This window comes from Melanotaenia boesemani, chromosome 18, assembly GCF_017639745.1.
Source record: "Melanotaenia boesemani isolate fMelBoe1 chromosome 18, fMelBoe1.pri, whole genome shotgun sequence".
NCBI lineage: Eukaryota > Metazoa > Chordata > Actinopteri > Atheriniformes > Melanotaeniidae > Melanotaenia > Melanotaenia boesemani.
The window spans coordinates 18,334,381-18,359,882 of NC_055699.1; the positions used below are offsets into that span (position 1 = coordinate 18,334,381).

Here is a 25,502-nt window from a genome sequence, read left to right on the forward strand (position 1 = left end):
TTAAACTCTGACATTTAAAAGAGACCAACTGGTTTCCAGCTGCAAAGTCTCATATCATAGAACAGTTTGTCTCACCATTCAAAGATGGCGGTTGTACTGTAGAGCATTACAATTAGCAGGATCTTCACTGTAACGTAGACAACAGCCCCAAACTCCTGAATGTCTGTAAAGAGACAGAGTCACCTTCTCCTTAGTGGAAAATGTTCTACTTCAAAACATCATTAACTTTAATTCCTACTGATTGCAGACAAGTCAAATCTAAACTGATGTCCTGATTAAACTCTGATGTAATAAACCACAAACTAAACTAGTAAAGAAATTCTTCATAAACTGAATTAAATGTGTAACATGAAACATCAAAAGTCAAACTGACTCAGCTGAAAGGTTTTTAGATGTTTTTACACGACTGAGTTCTCAAATCTCAGAATAATTAACTAAACAGTTAAAGTTGGATCTTTTAATCTACTTTTAATTAATGACTTAAATGATAACAAAACCCAAACATGTAAAAAGAATTAGAAAAGAAAAACTACAACATGACATTATGAAATAACTCCATCTGATCTTCTCTGCAAAGAGTTTGCTGGCCACTTCAGAGGTAAAATAAACACGATCAGATGCAACATTTTATCCTATAATAACACTATTTCTAATCCATCTGAGTGGTTGTTTTCACTTGAGGAAATACTGGACAATTTTGTCCTGGTTAATGCTGAGATTCTTGACAAAGTTCTCTCCACAGTGAAACCCACCACATGTATTTTAGATCCCATTCCAACCACACTCTTTAAAACATTGTATGGATAGCGGGGAATGAGAGGAGGGGGAGGAGAACAGCGGTAGAGCCCAGACCCACGGCACACCACCCCTAGGTCCGCCAGGCCCTCCCCAAAAGTGCACATGATCCCTCCTCACCCCACATACACACCTATGTCCTTGCACACTCCCATTCATCCTAGTACACACACACCTCCCCACATACACACAGCAAACAAACCTCCCAATCTCACTCCCCAGCACCTCCCTCTCCCTCCCACCATGCCCTGTCGGAGACATCCCCGGCAGACCAGAGGATGGCGCACCTCAAATCCGGTTCCCACCGCCACCCCCATCCACCCCACATCATTTCCCACCCAGATGCGGTCAACTGGGCATCCCCCAGTACCAGCAGTCCCCCATCAGCACAGCCACCCTGGGTCTCGGCCCCCGGGGCAACCACTGCCCTTGCTCGCCCCCTTGGTGCCCCAGGGAATAACGTCCCCCTAGATGGTGAGCTGCTAGCAGCACTGGGCACCCCCGTTCCCCAGAAGGTCCCCTAGAGCAAGACAGGCCAGGAGCAACCGCCCCCCATGACCAGGCCACGCAGCGACTGCAGCCAACAAGCCGTCACCAACCCCAGAATGCACCCACCCACCACAAACCCAGGAGGGTTTCATGCTCCCCCCCCCCCACAGATCTATGCATACACACACACACAGACACACACACACACACACACACACGGGTATTTTGCTAAACATATTATTTGTCTTTTACATTCGGTCCTCAAAAAATCACGGGCACATGTTTTTTAAAAAAATCTTTGTCCAAGTGAAAACACTCAGACACAATTGAAATGATGTTAGACTTAAGACCCTCTTTTCCAGCTTTGACGTCAGTGGAACTTTCTGGATAAATAAGCAAAAATATTAATCAAATCAAATCAAAATCAAATTTTATTTATAAAGCCCTTGTCATGCCAAAGGCAATACAAAGTGCTTTTGCAAGATTAAAAAAAAAAAAGTCTTCGGTTAAACTCAAACCACATGTTCTCACTTAGTGGTGTATGTTTCTTGTACAGTGCAAGATTACCTCTGTCTCTCTCTAAAAAAACTATACAAATTTCTAACATTTAATACAGATATAGTAACCCATAGCTTAGAATTACAGTGTTTTGGCATTTTAGCACACAAGCTATGAGGACTGTTTTTATTTTAAAGCTGCAGTTTTGTTTAAATGTCAGTAGGTGGAATCATAAACTTGTTAAATCTGTTTACTTCAGTTGCTGCTGACTTGTTTTCTACATATTTCACCTAAGCAGGAGAAGTGCTGCTGTGAATGCTATTTTATTGAAAACAATCTATATGTGCCTCAGACTGTTTATCTACCACGAAAAAGTGTTTTTTTTGTTTTGTTTTAGTATTTTTTTAAATACAGTGTTTTTATTGTTTCTTAGTATTTATGCATTTTAGGACGTGTCCATTTGTTCTATTTTTTAGGCTGGTGTTTCGTATGTTTTGTCTGTTTAAATGTTGACAGTGCACTTTGAGCTCTTTGCAACTGTTTTCCATTATGATTTTTTTGATACTGCAAATGGTAAATAAACTGAACTGAACTGAAATGAAAAGTAGCTGTTTTGTGTATGTGTGTGTCTGTGTGGTTATCATTAAAACCACTATCAAATTCATAATTTTTCATCTTCTTTTGGTGCCGAGTCATAAAATATGTGCTATATTTGTATTTAATTTAAAATTTAATGTGATGTAACAGCAAAAGTTTTTGTTTGTTTGTCTAACTTTGAGTAAAAGAATATGCATAAAAATCTATCCAAGTAGAATCATTAACATTTGTGCTAATAAACACATATTAATTGGTTAAATCTCCTTCCCTGAGCCGCCACCTTATCATGGTGGATGAGTTTGTGCCTCCTGATGATCCTAGCAGCTATGTTGTTGGGGCTTCGTGTATCGCGTCAAATTTTTGTCAAAACCAGGGAGAGCAAAATAAACATGCTCGCGCGCAGATTACACTACCATCGCGCAGAAATTCATTTACCGAGAGGACAAAGGATCCTCTCGCGTGACAGACGACCAACTCCCGCGCGCGTGTGGAAGGCCTCGCGCGCGCATTTTACGTTCCGAGCGCGCGAAGCTGGATCAGACGCGCGCGCGTTTCTGTCATGCCGCCCCCGCTTGAGGATGGCTGCGCTCTCGCCAGCGTCTCTGCCCTCGCGGTGACGTTTTCCTCGCGCGGATCAAAATGTGTTTTGACACATGGGGCGGGACAAATCTCCATTCTATAAGCCTTCTCCTGATTGGTCCGCGTACACAGGAAGTTGTGTCAGGAAGACCTTGACTGACAAGACGGCTGGAGCCGGGACAGTTGCGGTGGTTTTGGCATTTTGGCAACGATACTTTGCTTGAGGTAAGTGGAATTCACAGCAGTTCTTCCCGAAAAGTACGGATACTCCTCAGTAAACTATGCCGTTTTCGAATTAACAATTCTACAAGGACAAAAATCAATTCGATAACTTAGAATTGCTTAGGAATATGTAGTTAGTACGAGTAAAATATGTCAATAGACCAAGGTACTTTTTGACAGTTTGTTTTCCTGGTATAAAAGGCACTTGCAGAAACCAAAAACAGACTGTTTTTTCGTTTTTTCGTTTTGTGCAAAAAACGAAAAAACGAGGAAACGGTTCATTTTTCCGTTTTTCGTTTTGCACAATAAAACCCAAAAACCGGAAAACAGTTCGTTTTTTGTTTTTTTCGTTTTTGGCCAAGAAATGAAATTACCAATCTATATTTTGTTTCATTTGTGGGCGGGACTTCGAAGCCCGCCGGTGCTGTGCCCTCCAAAATAAGAGTTACTACTCAATGGATGAAGGAACTTTCGTTATGTTGCCTGCCCCCGTATGCACCGATTCTAAATTTAAGTAGGTCTTGTAGGCCCTACACACCTACACGGGGTACAGGAAATAAGCGTTCATTGGCGGTGAGAAAAAAAAGTGTTTATTTATATTTGGCAGGCAGGATATAGGTGTGTGTGGTGTGCATGGACGTGTCTGTGGAGCTGGAGCTGTGGATCGCGGCAGCAGGTCTTCAGATCAGACTCAGGTTATTCATCCCCGATCTGATCAGCAGTCCCTGCCAGATGGATGCTTTTTCTCCTGCGGTTATCAGCCATCTATGCTGTCTTTTCTTATAGCTAAGGCTGTATCTGTCCGCTGCCCACCCGCTGTGTTCCAGCTCCGGTCGGCTCGATGAGAAGAAAATTGCCTGCTCTCATCAGACAACTGTGCGTGTGATATTTCAAGCTCGTTCACGTGAACACGGGGGCTCGCGACGCGACTCAAAAAAGTTTCAGCATTTTCCAACTTTTGTCGATGTTGCAGGTAGCTACTAAAAGCAATCAGAGAACAGAGACATTTTTACCTGGAGGATCAGATCAGCTGATCATTTATTTTGTCTCTTATTTTTGTGGAAACCAGTGTTTCACTAATCAGACCCCAGGATAACATTCATTAGGAAGCCCTGCAGGCGGACAGGTTTCCCTCCACACTACCACAGCTTGAGCTGTGGAGATTTTTCACCTGGAGATTTTGTGATCCAGGATCAGAGAACAGCTGAAATCAGGATGGTGAATGACTTTTTGTGTCTACACATCAATATCCAAATTAAATAAGCTGTTAAATATCTAAATAATTGACAACAGAGATGTAGCAGTGGTTCAGGCAAGTTTGATAGCATATTGTGCAAGTTCTGCAAAAAACCTCTTAGATTGGCCAAATATATAGCCTATTGCATTGTTAAAGGGTGTTTGTTTTTTTCATGTTAATAAGCGACACAGATAAGCTGGACCACACATCATTTATCTTGACAAGGTATCCTGACAGTTTAGCTTAAATTCATATATCTTTCTCTCTGTGGGCTTTTACTGACACTGTTACACTGTTAAATGTAACATGGTTATCATTGTGACACCAACCAATGTAGGAGCACAACTGTGACTGAATGTTTTTATTAAATAAAAGGTCCCGCATCTCCATTAACGCTGCTCTTCTTTTGTTTGTGATTATAAGTGTAATAGCTGCAGTTTGCCAGCAGAGGGAGTTTGTCCCAAGGTGAGCGCTGGGTGTGGTGGTTTGTTGGGAGGCGCCTCCTTTGATCCTTTGTGCTGCTTTGGTGTTTGAGATATGAAGATTATTTCAATATTGGTCTGACATCATGCAGCTAACTGACCTCCCCGTATAATTTTTAAAAGGTTGAAGTTTTCAGACAATGTTTTCCTGTAAATCGGCATGAAATTTATTGAATTAGGAGAGCCAGTTCACTGCAACTGTCCCAGGCCCTGACACAAGATGGCCACCCTGTCGACACTTAAAAAAACAAACAACAAACTTAATTTTGAGGACAAGAGTATAAAGACTGCATCAACACTGGCCCACGCGGGAGAACTGTTGATGAAGGCAGCCCAACTTGTCAACAACTGCTTGTTGCATGAAACACATGTGCTAAGATAAACATTTAGTAGCCTTGATGCACAGCAGGGCTCAACTGGGACAAAAGTCAGCTCGTGCAATTTGAGACCTGACTAGCTCAAGTATTGATAGAAAAATGATCAAACCTACGAACAAAAACAAACTTGTTGCAACTGCACTTGTCTTGTTGGTGTAGTATTTTGTAGGCTTACTTGTCTATATCGTGTATAGGTATATATTATTGTGTATATTGTAATATATATATTACACCATCTTCCCAGTCCCCTTCCTCTACAATACTTAGCAGAAACCAAAAGGTTGATTGGTCAACTTAACCTTCAGAACAATGTAGGCCTAAAACATTTGATGGAATCCTGAAATTAGGACAGTGAAGAATAGGTGAGACATGTTGAAGAATATCATAATAATAAAATTACAGATTTAGCCATATTTTCATAGAATATTTATTCAACACAAAATAAACAGCACATTTTCTCCAACAAGGCAACCTTTAAAAAGTGAAAGGAGGCAGAGAAAAAAGAAGGGTAAGAAAAATGAACACTTGATGGACTTAAGGTCAGTCTAGAGAAGTGCGGGGAAATATTTGCATAGGCCTACTGCTCTTACTTCGAGGAACCTCCTGGACAAACAATGAACAAAGTGTGGTGGGACTGTAGGCCTACAAGAAGCCACAGGAAGCTTCGCGACATGCCCATGATATACCAGCAGATATTGAATAAACTTCCCTTCCGGATGGGATTTGTTTTGACCATTTCACAGCTGCCTGGCCGTTCACAGAAAGGCTCGGCAACTACCGCTGCTGGAGCAGTATGTGCCGCTCCGTGGAAGTGGTTGACAGTTTACCATTTTAAGCTCTAGTCGCCTCTCATAATAGGCTAGACGTGTAGTGCTCAGTTGAGAGCGCAATGAGACCGAGAACATGAAAAATTTTAAAACAATCAGATCTCCGAGAGAAAAACGCAAAATCTGGAAGGTTCAACTTCATGGCTGTCACCGGTGAGAAAACTCCTTTTTTAACAAGAAATGATCTGAGTTTCCTCAGCAAATGAAGGAGCTGTTGTGCCTTTTTGTAAACAGAGTCAGTTAAAGGACAGTCCAACATCTTTTTCTATTCTCAAATATCTGATAGACTACACCTGCTCCACTAACTGACCCTGGATGTTGAGTGGTTGGTTCAGGGCAGGTGGGAGCTGTCCTCTGAGCCCACAGCAAAGTTCCTTAGTCTTGGAGATGTTTCGCTCCAGTGACCTCTCACCTGGATTCTCCCCTCCTTTTCCTCATCGGCTGTGAACAGCAGCGATAATAACCAGTCAAGTTCTCAGGACTTTTCAAGGGCAGTTGCTCAAACCTGAAAAAGGGGCAATCTGAGGTAGCCCTCTGATAATGTTGACAGTGAGGGGAATTTTAAAAAAAAAGTTCTGGCAAGACATACAAAGGCATGGCCATATTTTATCCAGCGGCCACGCATTATTAGAGTGTATCAACAAATAATTGACATGTGGGATCAAGATAACCAAAATAATAATAATTAACGTTGGCCAGTCATTACATAAACAACTTGAACCATATCCACATGTCTCCGAATTCACTGTTTGCCAAGACACAGTGATTTAGGGATTTTTCATATAATACCCTTTGCCTATATGTGACTAGTAAAAGTTTTTCCATCACTCTGATTCCAAATGTAACACTTGTAAATGATCATGAACATAATTATTTTCTCCAGTTCATCCTCCATGTAGTATTGAGGCTAGACACAAAACCTGGTACATCCATTTCTAAAACTTGCACAGGTTGTTGTCTAACCAAAAACGAACAAAAGCCTTCAAAAAACATAAAAAAAACAACAATTTTTTGTTTAACAATAAGCAAGCTCTAGCCCTGACACACAACAGGAGCTTAAGCTTCAGATCTGACACACCAGATATTTCTCTTTATCTACACATATCTTCTCACAATGTCAATGAGATCCTTTATTGGTCAAATTAAAATTCAAGAGAGAAAATGAAATATAAAAAAACCCTTTTTGTTAAAAGTATTGGTCCATGATAAAGATAGGCTTCAACAGTGATGCCCATCCTGGGGCATGAGACCCCTCAAGGCAGGCCAACAGGGGGTTCCCAAAAGCTTTGACAGCTTAGAAGATATGATTTAAGGACATACATATAGCCTACAGTAAATTTCGGGGAAAACACCACCATGGGAAGTCGCTGAGAAAAAGGCTTAGAATACGGTACTTTCCCGGTCCAAAAGGGAGACTGATTCAGTAGGTAGCCTACTTAAAGTGACTTGATTGAAGGGGACTAAAATTAACAACCCAAGTGTCTGTGTCACGAGCCCTGCATGTCTCAGATAGGCCCTGTATTTTTATGATATGAGCAGTATGCGCCTCCCAACAAACCACCACACCCAGCGCTCACCTTGGGACAAACTCCCTCTGCTGGCAAACTGCAGCTATTACACTTATAATCACAAACAAAAGAAGAGCAGCGTTAATGGAGATGCGGGACCTTTTATTTAATAAAAACATTCAGTCACAGTTGTGCTCCTACATTGGTTGGTGTCACAATGATAACCATGTTACATTTAACAGTGTAACAGTGTCAGTAAAAGCCCACAGAGAGAAAGATATATGAATTTAAGCTAAACTGTCAGGATACCTTGTCAAGATAAATGATGTGTGGTCCAGCTTATCTGTGTCGCTTATTAACATGAAAAAAACAAACACCCTTTAACAATGCAATAGGCTATATATTTGGCCAATCTAAGAGGTTTTTTGCAGAACTTGCACAATATGCTATCAAACTTGCCTGAACCACTGCTACATCTCTGTTGTCAATTATTTAGATATTTAACAGCTTATTTAATTTGGATATTGATGTGTAGACACAAAAAGTCATTCACCATCCTGATTTCAGCTGTTCTCTGATCCTGGATCACAAAATCTCCAGGTGAAAAATCTCCACAGCTCAAGCTGTGGTAGTGTGGAGGGAAACCTGTCCGCCTGCAGGGCTTCCTAATGAATGTTATCCTGGGGTCTGATTAGTGAAACACTGGTTTCCACAAAAATAAGAGACAAAATAAATGATCAGCTGATCTGATCCTCCAGGTAAAAATGTCTCTGTTCTCTGATTGCTTTTAGTAGCTACCTGCAACATCGACAAAAGTTGGAAAATGCTGAAACTTTTTTGAGTCGCGTCGCGAGCCCCCGTGTTCACGTGAACGAGCTTGAAATATCACACGCACAGTTGTCTGATGAGAGCAGGCAATTTTCTTCTCATCGAGCCGACCGGAGCTGGAACACAGCGGGTGGGCAGCGGACAGATACAGCCTTAGCTATAAGAAAAGACAGCATAGATGGCTGATAACCGCAGGAGAAAAAGCATCCATCTGGCAGGGACTGCTGATCAGATCGGGGATGAATAACCTGAGTCTGATCTGAAGACCTGCTGCCGCGATCCACAGCTCCAGCTCCACAGACACGTCCATGCACACCACACACACCTATATCCTGCCTGCCAAATATAAATAAACACTTTTTTTTCTCACCGCCAATGAACGCTTATTTCCTGTACCCCGTGTAGGTGTGTAGGGCCTACAAGACCTACTTAAATTTAGAATCGGTGCATACGGGGGCAGGCAACATAACGAAAGTTCCTTCATCCATTGAGTAGTAACTCTTATTTTGGAGGGCACAGCACCGGCGGGCTTCGAAGTCCCGCCCACAAATGAAACAAAATATAGATTGGTAATTTCATTTCTTGGCCAAAAACGAAAAAAACAAAAAACGAACTGTTTTCCGGTTTTTGGGTTTTATTGTGCAAAACGAAAAACGGAAAAATGAACCGTTTCCTCGTTTTTTCGTTTTTTGCACAAAACGAAAAAACGAAAAAACAGTCTGTTTTTGGTTTCTGCAAGTGCCTTTTATACCAGGAAAACAAACTGTCAAAAAGTACCTTGGTCTATTGACATATTTTACTCGTACTAACTACATATTCCTAAGCAATTCTAAGTTATCGAATTGATTTTTGTCCTTGTAGAATTGTTAATTCGAAAACGGCATAGTTTACTGAGGAGTATCCGTACTTTTCGGGAAGAACTGCTGTGAATTCCACTTACCTCAAGCAAAGTATCGTTGCCAAAATGCCAAAACCACCGCAACTGTCCCGGCTCCAGCCGTCTTGTCAGTCAAGGTCTTCCTGACACAACTTCCTGTGTACGCGGACCAATCAGGAGAAGGCTTATAGAATGGAGATTTGTCCCGCCCCATGTGTCAAAACACATTTTGATCCGCGCGAGGAAAACGTCACCGCGAGGGCAGAGACGCTGGCGAGAGCGCAGCCATCCTCAAGCGGGGGCGGCATGACAGAAACGCGCGCGCGTCTGATCCAGCTTCGCGCGCTCGGAACGTAAAATGCGCGCGCGAGGCCTTCCACACGCGCGCGGGAGTTGGTCGTCTGTCACGCGAGAGGATCCTTTGTCCTCTCGGTAAATGAATTTCTGCGCGATGGTAGTGTAATCTGCGCGCGAGCATGTTTATTTTGCTCTCTCCCTGGTTTTGACAAAAATTTGACGCGATACTTCGTGCCCCTGGTAGGGTCACCCATGGCAAACAGGTGTCTAGTGGAGGGACCAGACGAAGTGCGGCTCAAATCACCCTATGATGATGACACAGCAAGGACCAGGGTTTCCCTTGCCCGGATGTGGGTCACCAAGGCCACCCTCTGGGGCCAGGCCTGGAGGTGGGTCACGGAGACGAGCTCTTGGTGGCCGGCCCTTTGCCCATGGGGCCTGGTTGGGCTCTGCCCGAAAGGGTGACATGGGCCTCCCCTCCCGTGGGCTCACCACCTGCAGGAGGGGTTGGGTGCAGTGTGAACTGGGCAGCTGCCAGAGGCGGGGACCCTGGTGGTCTGATTGTCGGCTACAAAAGCTAGCTCTAGGGATGTGGAATGTCACCTCTCTGTTGGGGAAGAAGCCTGAGCCTGAGCTCGACGCATGGCTTGGGCTCTGGAACCACTGTCCTTGAGATGGGCTAGACCCTCTTCCATTCTGGAGTTGCTCCCTGTGAGAGGCGCCAAGCAGGTGTGGGCATGCTCATTGCCCCCAGACTTGGCGCCTATATGTTGAGGTTTACCCCGGTGGATGAACGGGTAGCTTCCCTCCACCTTCAGGTGGGGGGATGGGTCCTGACTGTTGTTTGTGCTCATGCACCAAGCAGTAGTTCAGAGGACCCACCCTTTATAGAGTTCTTGGAGGGGGTGTTGGAGAGCACTCCTTCCGTGTACTCCCTCGTTCTTCTGGGGGATTTCAATGCTCACATGGGCAATGACAGCGAGACTTGGAGGGGCGTGCCCTCCTGATCTGAATCTGAGTGGTGTTTTTTTGCTGGATTTCTGTGCTTGTCATAGACTGTCCATAACGAACACCTTGTTCAGGCATAAGAGTGCCCACATGTGTCAAGGAGCTGACAGGTTTGGACTCAGAAGAAGGCTCAGAATCCCAGGGATGGGTTACAAACATTTATTTGTATACAAATGATAGAATGTGCAACCCTGGTCTTCTCTATGGTCTGGCTTCTGTGGATATAGGAGACAAGAGTTAGAAGGCAGGGAGCGGCAGGTGACAGTGCGCTATTGTGTGGGCTGACGTACCAGCAGAGTGAGATCCAGAAGGTGAAGGAGGATTGTCTTGAGATCAGGGTGGAGGGAATCCAGGGAGGAATCTGCTGCGTGGTGTGGGAGAAGTTGCTGAGCAAAGAGAGGTTAGAAGGTGGAATATAACCAACAGTCCGGACTGCTGACCAGGCTGACAGTGTGGAGACCAGAGAATCCTTGTGGGAGCAAGGAGAGTTGAGTCCGTGATCCGATATCTAGGTCCAATAAACAATTCCAGGGGTCCAAGAGCCAGGAGATCCAAAACAATCACAAGCAGAGTACCAGACAGGGGGCAGACAGAGGCAAAATCCAAATCCAGGCAACAGGGTCAACGACAGACAGGCAGACAGGCAGACAGGCAGAGAAATAAAGGCTGGATACGTACAGGGATGAACCAAGATGATCTGGCAGCTAGGAGTTGAAACAGGCAGGTATATAAAGCGCTGAGCGCAGGTGGATTGCATAAGCGATCAAGCTAGGGTGCGGGGAAGATGCCTTCAGGGCAGCTGGGAAAACCGGGCTCTGTACCACGGAGCATGACAACATGTGCACTTGGCACCAGAACACTCTAGGCTGCAGTTCGTTGATCGACTTTGTAGTCGTATCGTAGGACTTGCGGCCGCATGTTCTGGACACTCGGGTGAAGAGAGGGGCGGAGGTGTCAACTGATCACCACCTGGTGGTGAGTTGGCTCAGATGGTGGGGGAGGATGCCGGTCAGGCCTGGCAGACCCAAGCGTGTTGTAAGGGTCTGCTGGGAACGTCTGGCAGAGTCCCCTTTCAGAAAGAGTTTCAACTCCCATCTCCGGCAGAGCTTCAACCATGTCCCGGATGAGGCGGGGGACATTGAGTCTGAGTGGGCTGTATTCCGTGCCTCTATTTGCGAGGCGGTCGGCCGCAGCTGTGGCCGTAAGGTCGTCGGTGCCTGTTGTGGTGGTAACCCCCAAACGTGTTGGTGAACACCAGCAGTAAGGGATGCCGTCAAGCTGAAGAAGGAGTCCAATTGGGCCTTTTTGACTCCAGAGGCAACTGATGGGTATAGGCGGGCTAAGCAGAGCGCAGCTTCAGTGGTCGCTAAGGCAAAAACGCCGGCATGGGGGAGTTTGGAGAGACCATGGAGAATGACTTCTGGATGGCTTCGAGTAGATTCTGGTCCACCATCTGGCAGCTCAGGAGGGGAAAGCAGTGCTCCGTCAACACTGTGCACTGTGGGGATGGGGGGCTGCAGACCTCGACTCTGGACGTTGTGAGGTGGTGGAGGGAATGCTTCGAAGACCTTCTCAATCCCACCAACACGTCTTCCGATGAGGAAGCAGAGTCTGGGGTAGCTGGTACTGGCTCTCCTATCTCTGGGGCTGAGTTCACTGAGGTGGTTAAAAAGCTCCTTGGTGATAAGGCCCAGGGGGTGGATGAGGTCCGCCCAGAGTTTCTTAAGGCTCTGGATGCTGTAGGGCTGTCTTGGCTGACACGCCTCTGCAGTATTGCGTGGACATCGGGGACAGTTCCCCTGGACTGGCAGACTGGGGTGGTGGTCCCCCTATTCAGAAAGGGGGACCAGAGGGTGTGCTCCAACTACAGGAGGATCACACATCTCAGCCTCCCTGGTAAGGTCTATTCAGGGGTGTTGGAGAGGAGGGTCCGTTGGATAGTCGAACCTCGGATTAAGGAGGAGCAGTGTGGTTTTCGTCCCGGTCGTGGAACAGTGGACCAGCTCCATACCCTCTTCAGGGTCTTTGAAGGGGCATGGGAGTTTGCTCAACCAATCTACATGTGCTTTGGAGACTTGGAGAAGGCATTTGACCGTGTCCCCAGGGGACTCCTGTGGGGGGTACTCTGGTAGTATGGAGTGCCGGATCCGCTTGTACGAGCTGTTCGGTCCCTGAACGACCGGTGTCAGAGCTTGGTCGGCATTGCTGGCATTAAATCAGAATTGTTTCCAGTGCGGGTTGGACTCCGCCAAGGCTGCCCTTTGTCACTGTTTCTGTTCATAACTTATGGACATAATTTCTAGGCGCAGCCAAAGTGTTGAGGGGATCGGGTTTTGTGGCCTCAAGATTGTATCTCTGCTCTTTACGGATGATGTTGTTCTGTTGGCTTCATCGGGCCGTGATCTTCAGCTCTCACTGGAGCGATTCGCAGCCGAGTGTGAAGCGGCTGGGATGAGAATCAGCACCTCCAAATCCGAGACCATGATCCTCAGCCTGAAAAGGGTGGAGTGCTCTCTCCGGGTCTGCAATAGGGTCCTGCCCCAAGTGGAGGAGTTCACGTATCTCGGGGTATTGTTCACGAGTGAGAGAAGGATGGAGCGGGAGATCGACAAGCAGATCAATGTGGCATCTGCAGTGATGTGGATGCTGCATCGGTCTGTCGTGGTGAAGAAGGAGCTAAGTGCGCCCGAGCTCAGAACCCCCGCCTAGCCTGCCCCGGAATAGCCCGGCCCAGAACCGACACCCACCGACCCAGGCTTCACCAGTGGCCTCACCCCCCGCCACGAGGCGACTCCAACCGCTGGCCCCCACAGCCCCTGACAGGGCCAGACCCAGAGCCACCCCCATCGCAGAGAAGCCCGGCCCCGCACCAAAACCAGCTTACCGTCCGGTTTTCAGGTGTCTGCATCGCCAGAGCAATCAACTTTATGAGAGAAAGATGTGGACAAACATTCTAAAACACCTCATCATTGTTCACTCAAACCATCCACAGGATAGTGTCATACATGCACATACTAACATAAACATATCAGATATTTATTACAACATCTGCTTTTCCCCGTAATCTTATTATGAAATAACCAAATTGCTATATTTATACACTCAGTTTAGTTCAAGCTTTGCTACACTTCGGTTTGTGTTCTGCCATTGTGGTTATCTTTTGTTTAGTTTGGTGTCGGGCTAGTTTAGTGTTTTGCTTGTGATGACGGTCACATTAGTTTATGAAACTGCTGCTCTTTTGTTTGGTTTGGTTTTCACACCGAGTTCTGTACATTCTTTTGGTTTCACTCTGTGGGTTTTATACAGGGTTTTGTTAATTCCTTTGTATTTATTTCAGCAGTTTCTCTAACCCCAACACTTGGTTATTTCTTTTACAGGTTTTATTTGGCATTTCACTGCTGTGCCAATAAAATGAGCTGGTTACACTTTTTACAACTGTCCCAATGTTATTCTTTTTGTTACACCCAATCATACCCCTGAGTCGGGTTGTAACAAAATGGGGGCTCGTCCGGGAGCCTTTCTTTTATCATCTGGCAGGTTCCCTGGAGCTACGCGTTGGGGATGACTCGGCCATTTTGTCTTGTGGACATGAGTAAGAGCTGTTGTTTTGAAAAGGCTTCCTTTCGGCTACCTCTAGTGGAGAGTGGTGCCGATTGGAGGGTTCACTCCGTTCTGGAGATTAGCACCTGGAAGCTGCTATGGCTTTGCTCCGGTGGGAGTGTGTGTGTGATGGAGATGGTAACCTGAAATTTTGGGCCGCAGCTTTTGCAGGGAGTTCTGGCTTAGGGGCAACCCTTTGTGAGGAGGAGGACGTACCTCTCGAAAGTTGGGAGGGTGAAGCAGGAAAGTGCCTGTAGTTCCCCCCTGTTGCGCCGCCACTTGTTCTGACACCCTGGTGGGGGTGAAGGAGGTGGGCGGATGTGTGTGTGAAAGCTACGTGTGTTCAGACACCTCTCCCCTTGTGGCTGCTGGTTGGCAGTGTTCGATCACCTCCTGGGAGGAGCCGCATGTTAGTGCTGGGTGCCTGTTTTCTGAGACATGGAGGTGAACTCGCCATCGACCTTTTCTGGTGTTTTATGGTGGCCGGATGGTTTGATTTGTTGTTTGTTATTTGTGTGGGGACGGCCACTTTGTTGGAGTTTGTGTTTTGTGCACTTGGTGGTGGCTGTGAATTCCCCTACAGTGTTGCGAGGCAGTTTTTTTCTCCCGGGGGGTGTTACGGCCACTGATTCGGAGCTCTGTGTGGAGTGGCTGGTTCAAGAGCACCCCAGTCTCCTCCCCTCTGATTGGCTGAATGAGCAGTCAGTCAGACTGCAGCTTAGGGGAAGCAAAGATTGAAAAGGCTGCTGCAGAGTTCAGTCAGGGGGGGGAAGCTGTGAATGGCACAGGCCGCTTCCCCTCACTTTAGTTACTGTGTGTTTGTTCGTATTGTAGGAGCGAGGCTGGTCAGCGCAGGTGGCCTCGGCTCCAAGTTTGGCAGAAGTTTTGGTGGCATAGCTTATTGAGTGCTCGCTGTGCTTCGTGTGGGTGAATCGTGTGAGGGGCAGACCAGGGCTTAATTTGAGCCGGATCCTGCCGGAACAGGATCCGGGAACTCTCTTATTTTGACAGGGTGTGTTCCGGCAACTGTTTGCTTGGATCCGGTATTTTCAGGCCTACTACTTCCGCCCCCCAAAAGTTCAAAGTCATGGGCATTTGTTTATTAAAAACACAAAAATATAATAAAATAGCACAAATAAATTGCAAATTAGTTTTTAATTTGGTGTGGCTCATTATTAAAATTATGGTTATTTTGTTTGTTAAATTCACAACAAAAAAGAGGTGTTTGATGGGTAATCACATTACCTACTTGCTTCGTAAGGAGATTGTATAGTAGGCTTCTTCACGTAACAAACCCACCAGCGCCAGTTTGTCAAAATAACGACCAAAAATGTCGAAAAGACAGTCCAATTTACTTTCATTTTTCACAAAAAAGGCTTCACATAGTGCAACTAAACAAGCGAGGACTGAAGCACAAGAAGGCTTATGTGAGATCGTGGGTGGCTAAAGGACACAGGACTGCTACTGAGTCACGGAGCAAGGTGCGAAGCAGGGAGGAGAATGAGGAGGCGCACTTGGCTGCGGTGTGGGATATACTAAACAACTAGCAAGGTAAGAAATCAGCCTGCACTAAATGCACTTATAGAGCCACCTAACGCATTTAAAAGCAATGTATGAAAATGAAATTTTTTGGTATTTTGACACTTGTGCGCCCAAGTTTTGTGTTGTGTGTGCGTTCCGGTATCAGTATTGGCCTCGGCTGAACCCTGGTCTGGTACCACTATTTGCGTTCCGGCACCGTTTGATTTACAAATTAAGCACTGGGGCAGACCATTGTTTGGGCACAGCAGGAGAATTCCTGGCTGTGGTGCGTCCCATGTGGGGACTTCGAATTGTTCTGATTTTAGTTTGGATTCACCTTTGTTTTCTCACTCAGTTCGGTTCAGGCTTTGGCTACACCTTTAGTTGCTCTGCCACAGTGGGTGCTTTGTGTTTAGTTTCAGTGTTGGGCTAGATTAGTGTTTGGTTTTGGTCGTGACTTCCGGCACTTTAGTTTATGGATCTGCTGCTCTTTTGTTTGGTTTTAGCTTCACCGAGTCTTTGTACAGTCTTTTGGTTTTCACTCGGTGGTTTTTGGTATAGGTTCTGGTATATTTCTTTCAGCAGGTCCTCGAACCCCAAGCTGAATGTCTTTAGGGGAGCTCCTCTGCCTTTCAGGGGAGTCGAGCTCCCCTTAGCTCCCCCACAGTTGCAGTAAAAAACGGCTTTCATTTTCAGTATATATTTTTTCACTTTCAAATAAACAAACATTATGACCCTGAATCGGCTCCATATACCTGGTCTGTACTCATTTATTTCAGAAGATTGAGCGTTTTTAGGTACTGGAACAAGGCAGGATGATTTTCACATCACAGGAACTTTTTCTGGTGTTGAAAAGGTGCTGAATAATCCTACTTTGTTCTGAGCAGGTCTTCAAAGCCTGCTGCTGATACCTGCAGTCTTGTTCCTGTTCAGGGTCTCCAGCTGCTTCTTCACCTGACTGCAGCAAGCAGACAGGCTGGAGGGGGAAGCAGAGGATGTCTCAGGGTGTCCTGGTGTGGAGGGAGATGAGGCTGTGGAAAGGTAAGCTGTGGTTTTGTGGAGGGTGTGTGGTCTATTTGACTGGAGACAAGGGAATATAGCCAAACATTTCCCTGAACATAGCACTCAAATTGAAGCCAATTTCAAATTTATTTGAGTTCTGACATTTTCAGACATTATCTTGAGCTGAAGCCTGTCCCAGATACGAATGAGCAGCAGAGTACACACCACACAGTCCATCACAGGAGTGTTTTCAATCTACAAGTGTAACAATGATAAGAGTATCAGAGAGAAATGCTAACATGTGATCTGATAGTCATTTAAAAACCACTGACAATAACAAGTACTATAAGTAAATAGAGGAAGTTGCTCAGTTGGGCTCATATACAAGTGTTACCCTGTTTTTCTACCATGAGAACTTTTTTCTTTATTTGATATATATATTTCAGAAAACCACCTGACAAAACTAACAAGAATGAACCCATACTAAAACACATCTTTTTCATATTGCATGTCTAAATATTCAGAGGATTAATGACAGTGAAGCATGAAAAATACAAAAAATATTAAAAAAGAAATGAGTCATTCACACTAATGAGCTCACGATGCTGCAGTGAGGTGACTTCCTCTTTAACATGGTGAAGCAGGAAGGATGAAGACAGATTAAACCAGATATATCTGAACTGTTGTATGAGTTTTGCTTTTAAAAAGAGAAGTTGGTTATTTGTGCTGCTGCTCATCAACAGAGAATCTACTGTTTATCTGTTCCTAAAACTATACAGATTTCATTTGGTAAGAATAAATCATACAGATATTGATATTTTCTAATAAAATACTTAATGGGAATGTTTTTGTTCATTTTCTTTTTTCAGCCCCAACAGAAGAGATGAAGGAGGAATGTAGGAGTTTCATGGCGGCCCTGTCTGTGAATGTGGTGACAGTCAACATGTTACTGAGTGTCTTCTTTCTTTCAGGTGAGATGTTTGTTCCTCACTTTCATTTGGAAACAATAATAGAGTTATTTACACTTTAAAATAGAAATATTGTTCCACATGTAACATTATGTTCATCATTAATCTGGTTTTACAGGTGTTTTTGCTGGTTGTAAGGAGCCATCACATCTCTTCATCACTGCATCAAAGCAGATGGAAGCACTGAGTGGATCTTGTTTGCAAATCCCATGTAGCTTTAGAGATAAACCAGGAGAAAAGGATGAAAGTCAAACAAGAGAAATGTTTGATGGTAGCAGAGAAACTTTGGGGTGTAGATTAAAAGTAACCCAAGCTATGGAAATAATCAGGATTATATTTTTAACAGCAGTAAGTCAGAAAATCCCTATAAAATGAAAAAAAACTGGAAACTTGACACAGAAAACCTGCACTATGTTGTTTCATAATTTAAACTCAAGTCAGTCAGACAGATATTTCTTCAGGATTGAGAACGAACCGTTCAAGGCAACAGCTTCTTGTGATCCTGTTAATATAACAGTTACAGGTGAGAGTTTTTATTTTTATTCTGAAATAATGTTCTTATGAGTAAAGAAAATAATCATTGCTGATTTTGCTGTAAAACTACAAACCTCACGAATCTAAACTTCATTTTGAAATTAAACATCTATTGTAGGATTATTAACATCAATAAATATTAAATTTATTCATTTCTGTTTAATTTAATTAAAAGTGAAATTAAGTTTTGAAAATTGTTTAAACATCCACCACTCTAGAGTTTAATAAATGTTCTGTCTTACTGTGTAAAATGTGTGTTTGTTATGAAAACCCAGATTCTCCTCAGAGACCCAGAATAGAAATCTCAGGTGATGTGAAGGACCTGAAGGAGAAGGAGTCTGTCACTATAACCTGCTCAGCTTTCACTCCCTGTCCACACTCCCCTCCTGAACTCACCTGGAATCTCCAACAAGACTCTCACAGACAAACAGAGGAAAACACAGATGGAACCTTTACAACTAAAATCCAGCAGAGCATCACTCTGTCACACACACATGATGGATACACCATCACATGTTCTGCCAGATATCCTGTGGATGGAGGAAAACATGTGAAGACATCAGAGACAGAAGAGACTCTCAGTGTTTCATGTAAGTGATCCTGTCAGCACATCATGGTTCAGCTGCTTCTGATCACTAAAGTTCATGTGTGTCACATTTTCCTCAGATGCTCCTAAAGACACCTCAGCATCCATCAGTCCATCAGGTTTGGTGTCAGCAGGTAGCTGGGTGAAGCTGAACTGCTCCAGCAGAGCCAAGCCTCCCGTCAGCAGCTTCACCTGGTTGAAGATCAGCACAGAGGCACCCGTTAATGTGTCTGAGGGACCGGTTCACAGCTTCAGTGCAACGGATGGAGAAGTTTATTACTGTGTGGCTGCAAATAAACTGGGAAACCAGAAGTCCTAAGAAATCCGTCTTATTATTGAAGGTAAACAGTTAATTTACTGCAGTCTCAGTCATGGCTGTTTCAGTTTTGTTGAACAGAGGAACCCGTTAATGTGTCTGAGAGACACACACAGAGGCAGGGGCGGATTTAGTATTGAAGAAAATCTGGGGCTTAGCCCACAGTGATAGATTTTTTTAGCATGTGCAAAAAAATTATTATTTTTTTTTTTCAATGATATGGCATCTTAACTGCAGATACGCCACTTAACTAACTATATACAGGTGCTCGCCATAAAATTAGAATATCATGAAAAAGTTTATTTATTTCAGTAATTCCATTCAAGAAGTGATACTTATATAATGTAGACATTATAAGTGTTTATTTCCTTTAAATTTGATGATTATAACTGACAACTAATGAAAACCCCAAATTCAATATACCAGGAAATTAGAATATTGTGGAAAGGTTCAATATTGAAGACACCCGGTGCCACACTCTAATCCAATAATTAACTCAAAACACCTGCAAAGGCCTTTAAATGGTCTCAGTCTAGTTCTGCTGGCTACACAATCATGGGGAAGACAGCTGATCTGACAGTTGACCAAAAGACGACCATTGACAAGTTGCACAAGGAGGGCAAGACACAAAAGGTCATTGCTAAGGAGGCTGGCTGTTTACAGAACTCTGTGTCCAAGCACATTAACAGAGAGGCAAAGGGAATGAAAGCATGTAGTAGGAAAAAGTGTACAATAGGGATAACCGTACCCTGAAGAGGATTGTGAAACGAAATGCATTCAAAAATGTGGGGGAGATTCACAAAGAGGGGACTGCATCTGGAGTCAGAGCTTTAGGAACTACCACGCACAGACGTATGCAAGACATGGGTTTCAGCTGTCGCATTCCTTGTGTCAAGCCACTCTTGAACAAGAGACAGCATGAGAAGCGTTTCACCTGAGCTAAAGACAAAAAGGACTGGACTGCTGCCGTTTGGTCCAAAGGTATGTTCTCTGATGAAATGAAATGTTGCATGTCCTTTGGAAATCAAGGTCCCAGAGTCTGGAGGAAGAAAGGAGAGGCACAGAATCCATGTTGCTTGAGGTGGAGCGTAAAGTTTCCACAGTTGGTGATGGTTTCTGGTGCCATGTCATCTGCTGGTGTTGGTCCACTGTGTTTTCTTAGGTCCACGGTCAACGCAGCTATCTACCAGGAAGTTTTAGAGCACTTCATCCTTCCTGCTGCTGACCAACTTTATAGACATGCAGATTAAATTTTCCAACAGGACTTGGCACCTGCACACAGTTCCAAAACTACCAGTACCTGGTTTAAGGACCATGGTATCCCTTTTCCTAATTGGCCAGCAATAGTCACTTGAATAACAAGAAACTGAAAAAGGCAATAAAAAAAAGAAAAAAAAATTATTATTATTTTTATTATTATTATTTTATTATCCAAGCTTGTTTGGATTCTATCCATGGAACCACATCTGTGTATCTTCACTTTCTTTGTATTAAAACAACTTTACTGATAATAAGCTAATATTTAACAAACTAGCAGAGTAACCGTGAACACTTTTCAAATAACAGTCACACAAACCCGAATTATCAGTTGTGCCATCACAGCTTGTATTTTTATTGTGCCGCTGCAGCACTTTTTGTTTAAAAAACTTTCTGATGTCCAAGATGTCTATCAGTCTACATCACTCCTCCTGTCCGTGCGGCTCAGGCAGATGCAATACCCACGATGCTGAAGCGCTTCTTCTTCTGGGAAGACTCATGCAGGCTATTTTCAGCAGCTGCAGCCTTCGGTACTGCCAGCAGTCACCTTTCATACACACCAAAGAGCGTATTCACTTGATCTTAATGTAATTCTTTATACATTTTGTTAGAGCATATGTTCGTTTACTCCTAAAACACACAGTGGGGTAGTCAAAACGATGGTTAATGACGTAACTTACCGCAGGTTGGTGCTCCATAGCGATAGCTACCAAGAGGTCCGACAAGAGAAACTCTGGAGACGTTGTTCTCACGACCATTCACTCTGATTGGCTCAACTATTGATGACCCACTTTGGGCTCACAACCATTCACTCTGATTGGTTAAGCCCCTAACGCCCCTCCCCCCTCCTCTGCTCTCACATCTTCAGTCACAAGTTAGTTTTGGCACAAATATCTCGCAAGGAATGAGCCAAAAGTCAGGCCACAGTTTTATGACGCTCTGACTCGCGAGAGCACATTTGTGACTTGCAGCAGCAGATTCAGGAAGTTGTAATCGCTAAGTTGAGGTTGTAAAGCAAAATGAACACTTGAAAAAACTATGGAAGATAATTTGTCAGATGGACTATTTTTTCTCTGTAACTTCAAATTCAGTTCACGTGTGTGTGAGTTTTCTTTATAGCAGAAAATTTTGACATACAAGTTCAGATTTTTTGATGTGCAACTTCTCACATTTTATTCTACAAGTTTTCACATCAAATCTACAAGTTTGTTAATTTTGGCACATTTTTACCTTCATAGAGTGGCAGCAATGAAATTTTATTCTGTAATACAAAATACTTTTTAACATCTGACAGCATAATGAATAAGATGGCTTACCTCCATAGTAGGCTTTCTTTTCTGTTTCCTTGTGCACCAGAGGGTTTAGACCCAGGGCTTGAATTACACTGGGACTTTTGGGGGAGCCTTGTCTTCATGCATGCACCACAACTTTGCATGCATGCACATATATAATAGTGCACGTAGTTGGTCAAAAATATAGCAACTAGCAAAAAAAAAAAACCAAAAAAAAACCAAAAAAAAAATGCTCTGCTACAACTATATGCAGCTTGTTTAATCAGAAACAGGGACAGAGTTCTTGTTACAATCACAAGAGGAAGCACATCAACTTAGACTTAGTCTTAACTTTACTGTCATTATACAAGTGCACAACAAAAGTACAACGAAAGTTCCAGTACAACCCGTCCAAGAGTAGACAGCAACAACACATAAACACAAATAGGATCAGGCAGACTGAGGCAGCAGCTGCAGGAGTGGCGCACCTATTATGCAGATGGAAAAGGATAACAGGAATAGAATGGGATGACGGGAGAAAAAAGCATCTCCACTCTGGGCCTGGAGGGGCCCAGTGTTGAGATACTAAAACACACACCACAGTACATAAAAGCACATAATTCAGACATTCACAAGTAAAGAAAAACACTTCAAACCACTGACAATAACAAGTACTATAAGTAAATAGAGGAAGTTGCTCAGTTGGGCTCATATACAAGTGTTGCCCTGTTTTCCATCATGAGAACTTTTTTCTTATTTATTTTATATATATTTCAGAAAACCACCTGACAAAACTAACAAGAACGAACCCATACTAAAACACATCTTTTTCATATTGCATGTCTAAATATTCAGAGGATTAATGACAGTGAAGCATGAAAAATATAAAAATATTAAAAAAGAAATGAGTCATTCACACTAATAAGCTGAAGATGCTGCAGTGAGGCGACTTCCTCTTTAACACAGGAAGGATGAAGACAGATTAAACCAGATATATCTGAACTGTTGTATGAGTTTTGCTTCTAAAAAGAGAAGTTGGTTATTTGTGCTGCTGCTCATCAACAGAGAATCTACTAGTTATCTGTTCCTAAAACTATACGGCTTCATTTGGTAAGAAGAAAACATACAGATATTGATATTTTCGAATAAAATACTTAATGGGGACGTTTGTTCATTTTCTCTTTTTTCACCAACACAAGAGATGAAGGAGGAATGTGGGAGTTTCATGGCGGCCCTGTCTGTGAACGTGGTGACAGTCAACATGTTACTGAGTGTCTTCTTTCTTTCAGGTGAGATGTTTGTTCCTCACTTTCATTTGGAAACATTAATAGAATTATTTACATTTTAAAATATAAACATTGTTCCACATGTAACATTATAATCATCATTAATCTGAATTTACAGGTGTTTTTGCTGGTTGTGATGAGAACAGAGTTGGTCTCTTCATCACTGCACCAAAGCAGATGGAAGCACTGAGTGGATCTTGTTTGCAAATCCCATGTAGCTTTAGAGATAAACCAGGAGAAAAGGATGAAAGAAAAATGTTTGATGGCAGCAGAGAAACCTTTGGGGTGTGGATTAAAAGTGACCCAAAGTATGGAAATAATCAGGATTATATTTTTAACAGCAGTAAGTCAAAAAATCCCTTTACAATGAAAATAATTGGAAACCTGAGTCAGAAAAACTGCACCACTTTGTTTTATAATTTAAACACAAGTCAGTCAGACACATACTTCTTCAGGATTGAGAACGAACCGTTCAAGGCAACAGCTGAATGTGATCCTCTTAATATAACAGTTACAGGTGAGAGCTTTATTTTTATTCTGAAAAAATGTTCTTATGAGTAAAGAAAAGAATCATTGCTGATTTTGCTGTAAAATTACAAACTTCATGAATCTAAACTTCATTGTGAAATGAAACATCTACTGTAGGATTATTAACATCAATAAACATTAAATTTATTCGTTTCTGTTTAATTTAATTAAATGTGAAATTAAGTTTTAAAAATTGTTTAAACAACCACCACTCTAGAATTTAGTAAATGTTCTGTCTTACTGTGTAAAATGTGTGTTTGTCATGAAAACCCAGATTCTCCTCAGAGACCCAGAATAGAAATCTCAGGTGATGTGAAGGACCTGAAGGAGAAAGAGTCTGTCACTATAACCTGCTCAGCTTTCACTCCCTGTCCACACTCCCCTCCTGAACTCACCTGGAATCTCCAACAAGACTCTCACACACAAACAGAGGAAAACACAGATGGAACCTTTACAACTAAAATCCAGCAGAACATCACTCTGTCACACAGACATGATGGATACACCATCACATGTTCTGCCAGATATCCTGTGGATGGAGGAAAATGTGTGAACACATCAGAGACAGAAGAGACTCTCAGTGTTTCATGTAAGTGATCCTGTCAGCACATCATGGTTCAGCTGCTTCTGATCAATAAAGTTCATGTGTGTCACATTTTCCTCAGATGCTCCTAAAAACACCTCAGCATCCATCAGTCCATCAGGTTTGGTGTCAGCAGGTAGCTGGGTGAAGCTGAGCTGCTCCAGCAGAGCCAAGCCTCCCGTCAGCAGCTTCACCTGGTTGAAGATCAGCACAGAGGGACCCGTTAATGTGTCTGAGGGACCGATTCACAGCTTCAATGCAACGGATGGAGGAGTTTATTACTGTGTGGCTGCAAATAAACTGGGAAACCAGACGTCCCAAGAAATCCGTCTTATTATTGAAGGTAAACAGTTAATTTTCTGCAGTCTCAGTCATGGCTGTTTCAGTTTTGTTGAACAGAGGAACCCGTTAATGTGTCTGAGAGACACATACAGAGGCAGGGGTGGATTTAGGATTGAAGAAAATCTGGGGCTTTGCCCACAGTGATGAATTTTTTAGCATGGTCAAAAAAAAATTTTTATTTTTATTTTAAAAGAGATACGGCACTTAACTAACTATTTACAGGTGCTCGTCATAGAATCCATGTTGCTTGAGGTGGAGCATAAAGTTTCCACAGTTGGTGATGGTTTCTGGTGCCATGTCATCTGCTGGTGTTGTTCCACTGTGTTTTCTTAGGTCCACGGTCAACGCAGCCATCTACCAGGACGTTTTAGAGCACTTCATCCTTCCTGCCACTGACCAACTTTATGGACATGCAGATTAAATTTTCCAACAGGACTTGGCACCTTCACACAGTTCCAAAACTACCAGTACCTGGTTTAAGGACCATGGTATCCCTTTTCCTAATTGGCCAGCAAACTTGCCTGACCTTAACCCCATAAAAAATCAATGGGATATTGTGAATATATATATATATATATATATATATATATATATATATATATATGCATGTGTGTGTGTGTGTGTATACAGTCATCATCAAATTTATAAATACTGTTCCATTAAATAAAAGGGAAAATTCCCAATAGTCACTTGAATAACAAGAAACTGAAAAAATTACTAAAAAAAAAAAGAAAAAAATTATTATTATTATTTTTATTAGGGTCCGAGCCATACAAAGCCATATGGAAGGACCCTATTGTGGTTGAAATGTTTATTATTGTACTCCTTTTAAGCGCTTCAACCCCAAATATGACCCCCTAAACACCCATGAAAAGTTGTGAAACTTGGCACACACCTCAAGCCCGCCGAAAATTGCAATATTCTAAGTCCGCATACACTTTAATGCAAAATTGGCTCAACAGCGCCACCTAGAAAAAAATAAAATCCCCAAATGAATGGGGTCCCGGAAGTCTAGAAAGACGAAACTCGGCACACCCCGAGTCGAGCAAAAAAGTCAATCGAACAACCCCCTGTTGACACATGACAT

The 25,502-nt window shown here is 43.3% G+C and overlaps 2 protein-coding genes and 1 long non-coding RNA gene across 4 annotated transcripts in view; 1 reads left to right on the plus strand and 2 right to left on the minus strand.

Annotated features, from left to right (window-relative positions):
• LOC121628618 (sialic acid-binding Ig-like lectin 7) overlaps nucleotides 1-25,502 on the minus strand; it is an 81,644-nt gene continuing 56,142 nt past the window's right edge. The window contains exon 6 of the mRNA XM_041967745.1: nucleotides 1-163. Within this exon, the coding sequence (XP_041823679.1) occupies nucleotides 72-163 (92 nt within the window). The 3' untranslated portion in view covers nucleotides 1-71. The remainder of the gene's footprint in view (nucleotides 164-25,502) is intronic.
• LOC121628629 lies at nucleotides 10,767-11,100 on the minus strand. Its single transcript, XR_006008207.1, has 2 exons — nucleotides 10,912-11,100; nucleotides 10,767-10,836 (listed from the first exon to the last, which is right to left on the minus strand). It is a non-coding gene; the product is annotated as an uncharacterized LOC121628629 (long non-coding RNA).
• The window catches only part of LOC121628601, a 285,114-nt gene continuing 278,308 nt past the window's right edge, over nucleotides 18,697-25,502 (plus strand). For both annotated transcript variants that reach the window (XM_041967719.1, XM_041967720.1), the window contains exons 1-6: nucleotides 18,697-18,836; nucleotides 18,913-19,173; nucleotides 22,876-22,965; nucleotides 23,081-23,479; nucleotides 23,765-24,079; nucleotides 24,156-24,416. In XM_041967719.1, the coding sequence (XP_041823653.1) occupies nucleotides 22,878-22,965; nucleotides 23,081-23,479; nucleotides 23,765-24,079; nucleotides 24,156-24,416 (1,063 nt within the window). In that variant the 5' untranslated portion in view covers nucleotides 18,697-18,836; nucleotides 18,913-19,173; nucleotides 22,876-22,877. The remainder of the gene's footprint in view (nucleotides 18,837-18,912; nucleotides 19,174-22,875; nucleotides 22,966-23,080; nucleotides 23,480-23,764; nucleotides 24,080-24,155; nucleotides 24,417-25,502) is intronic.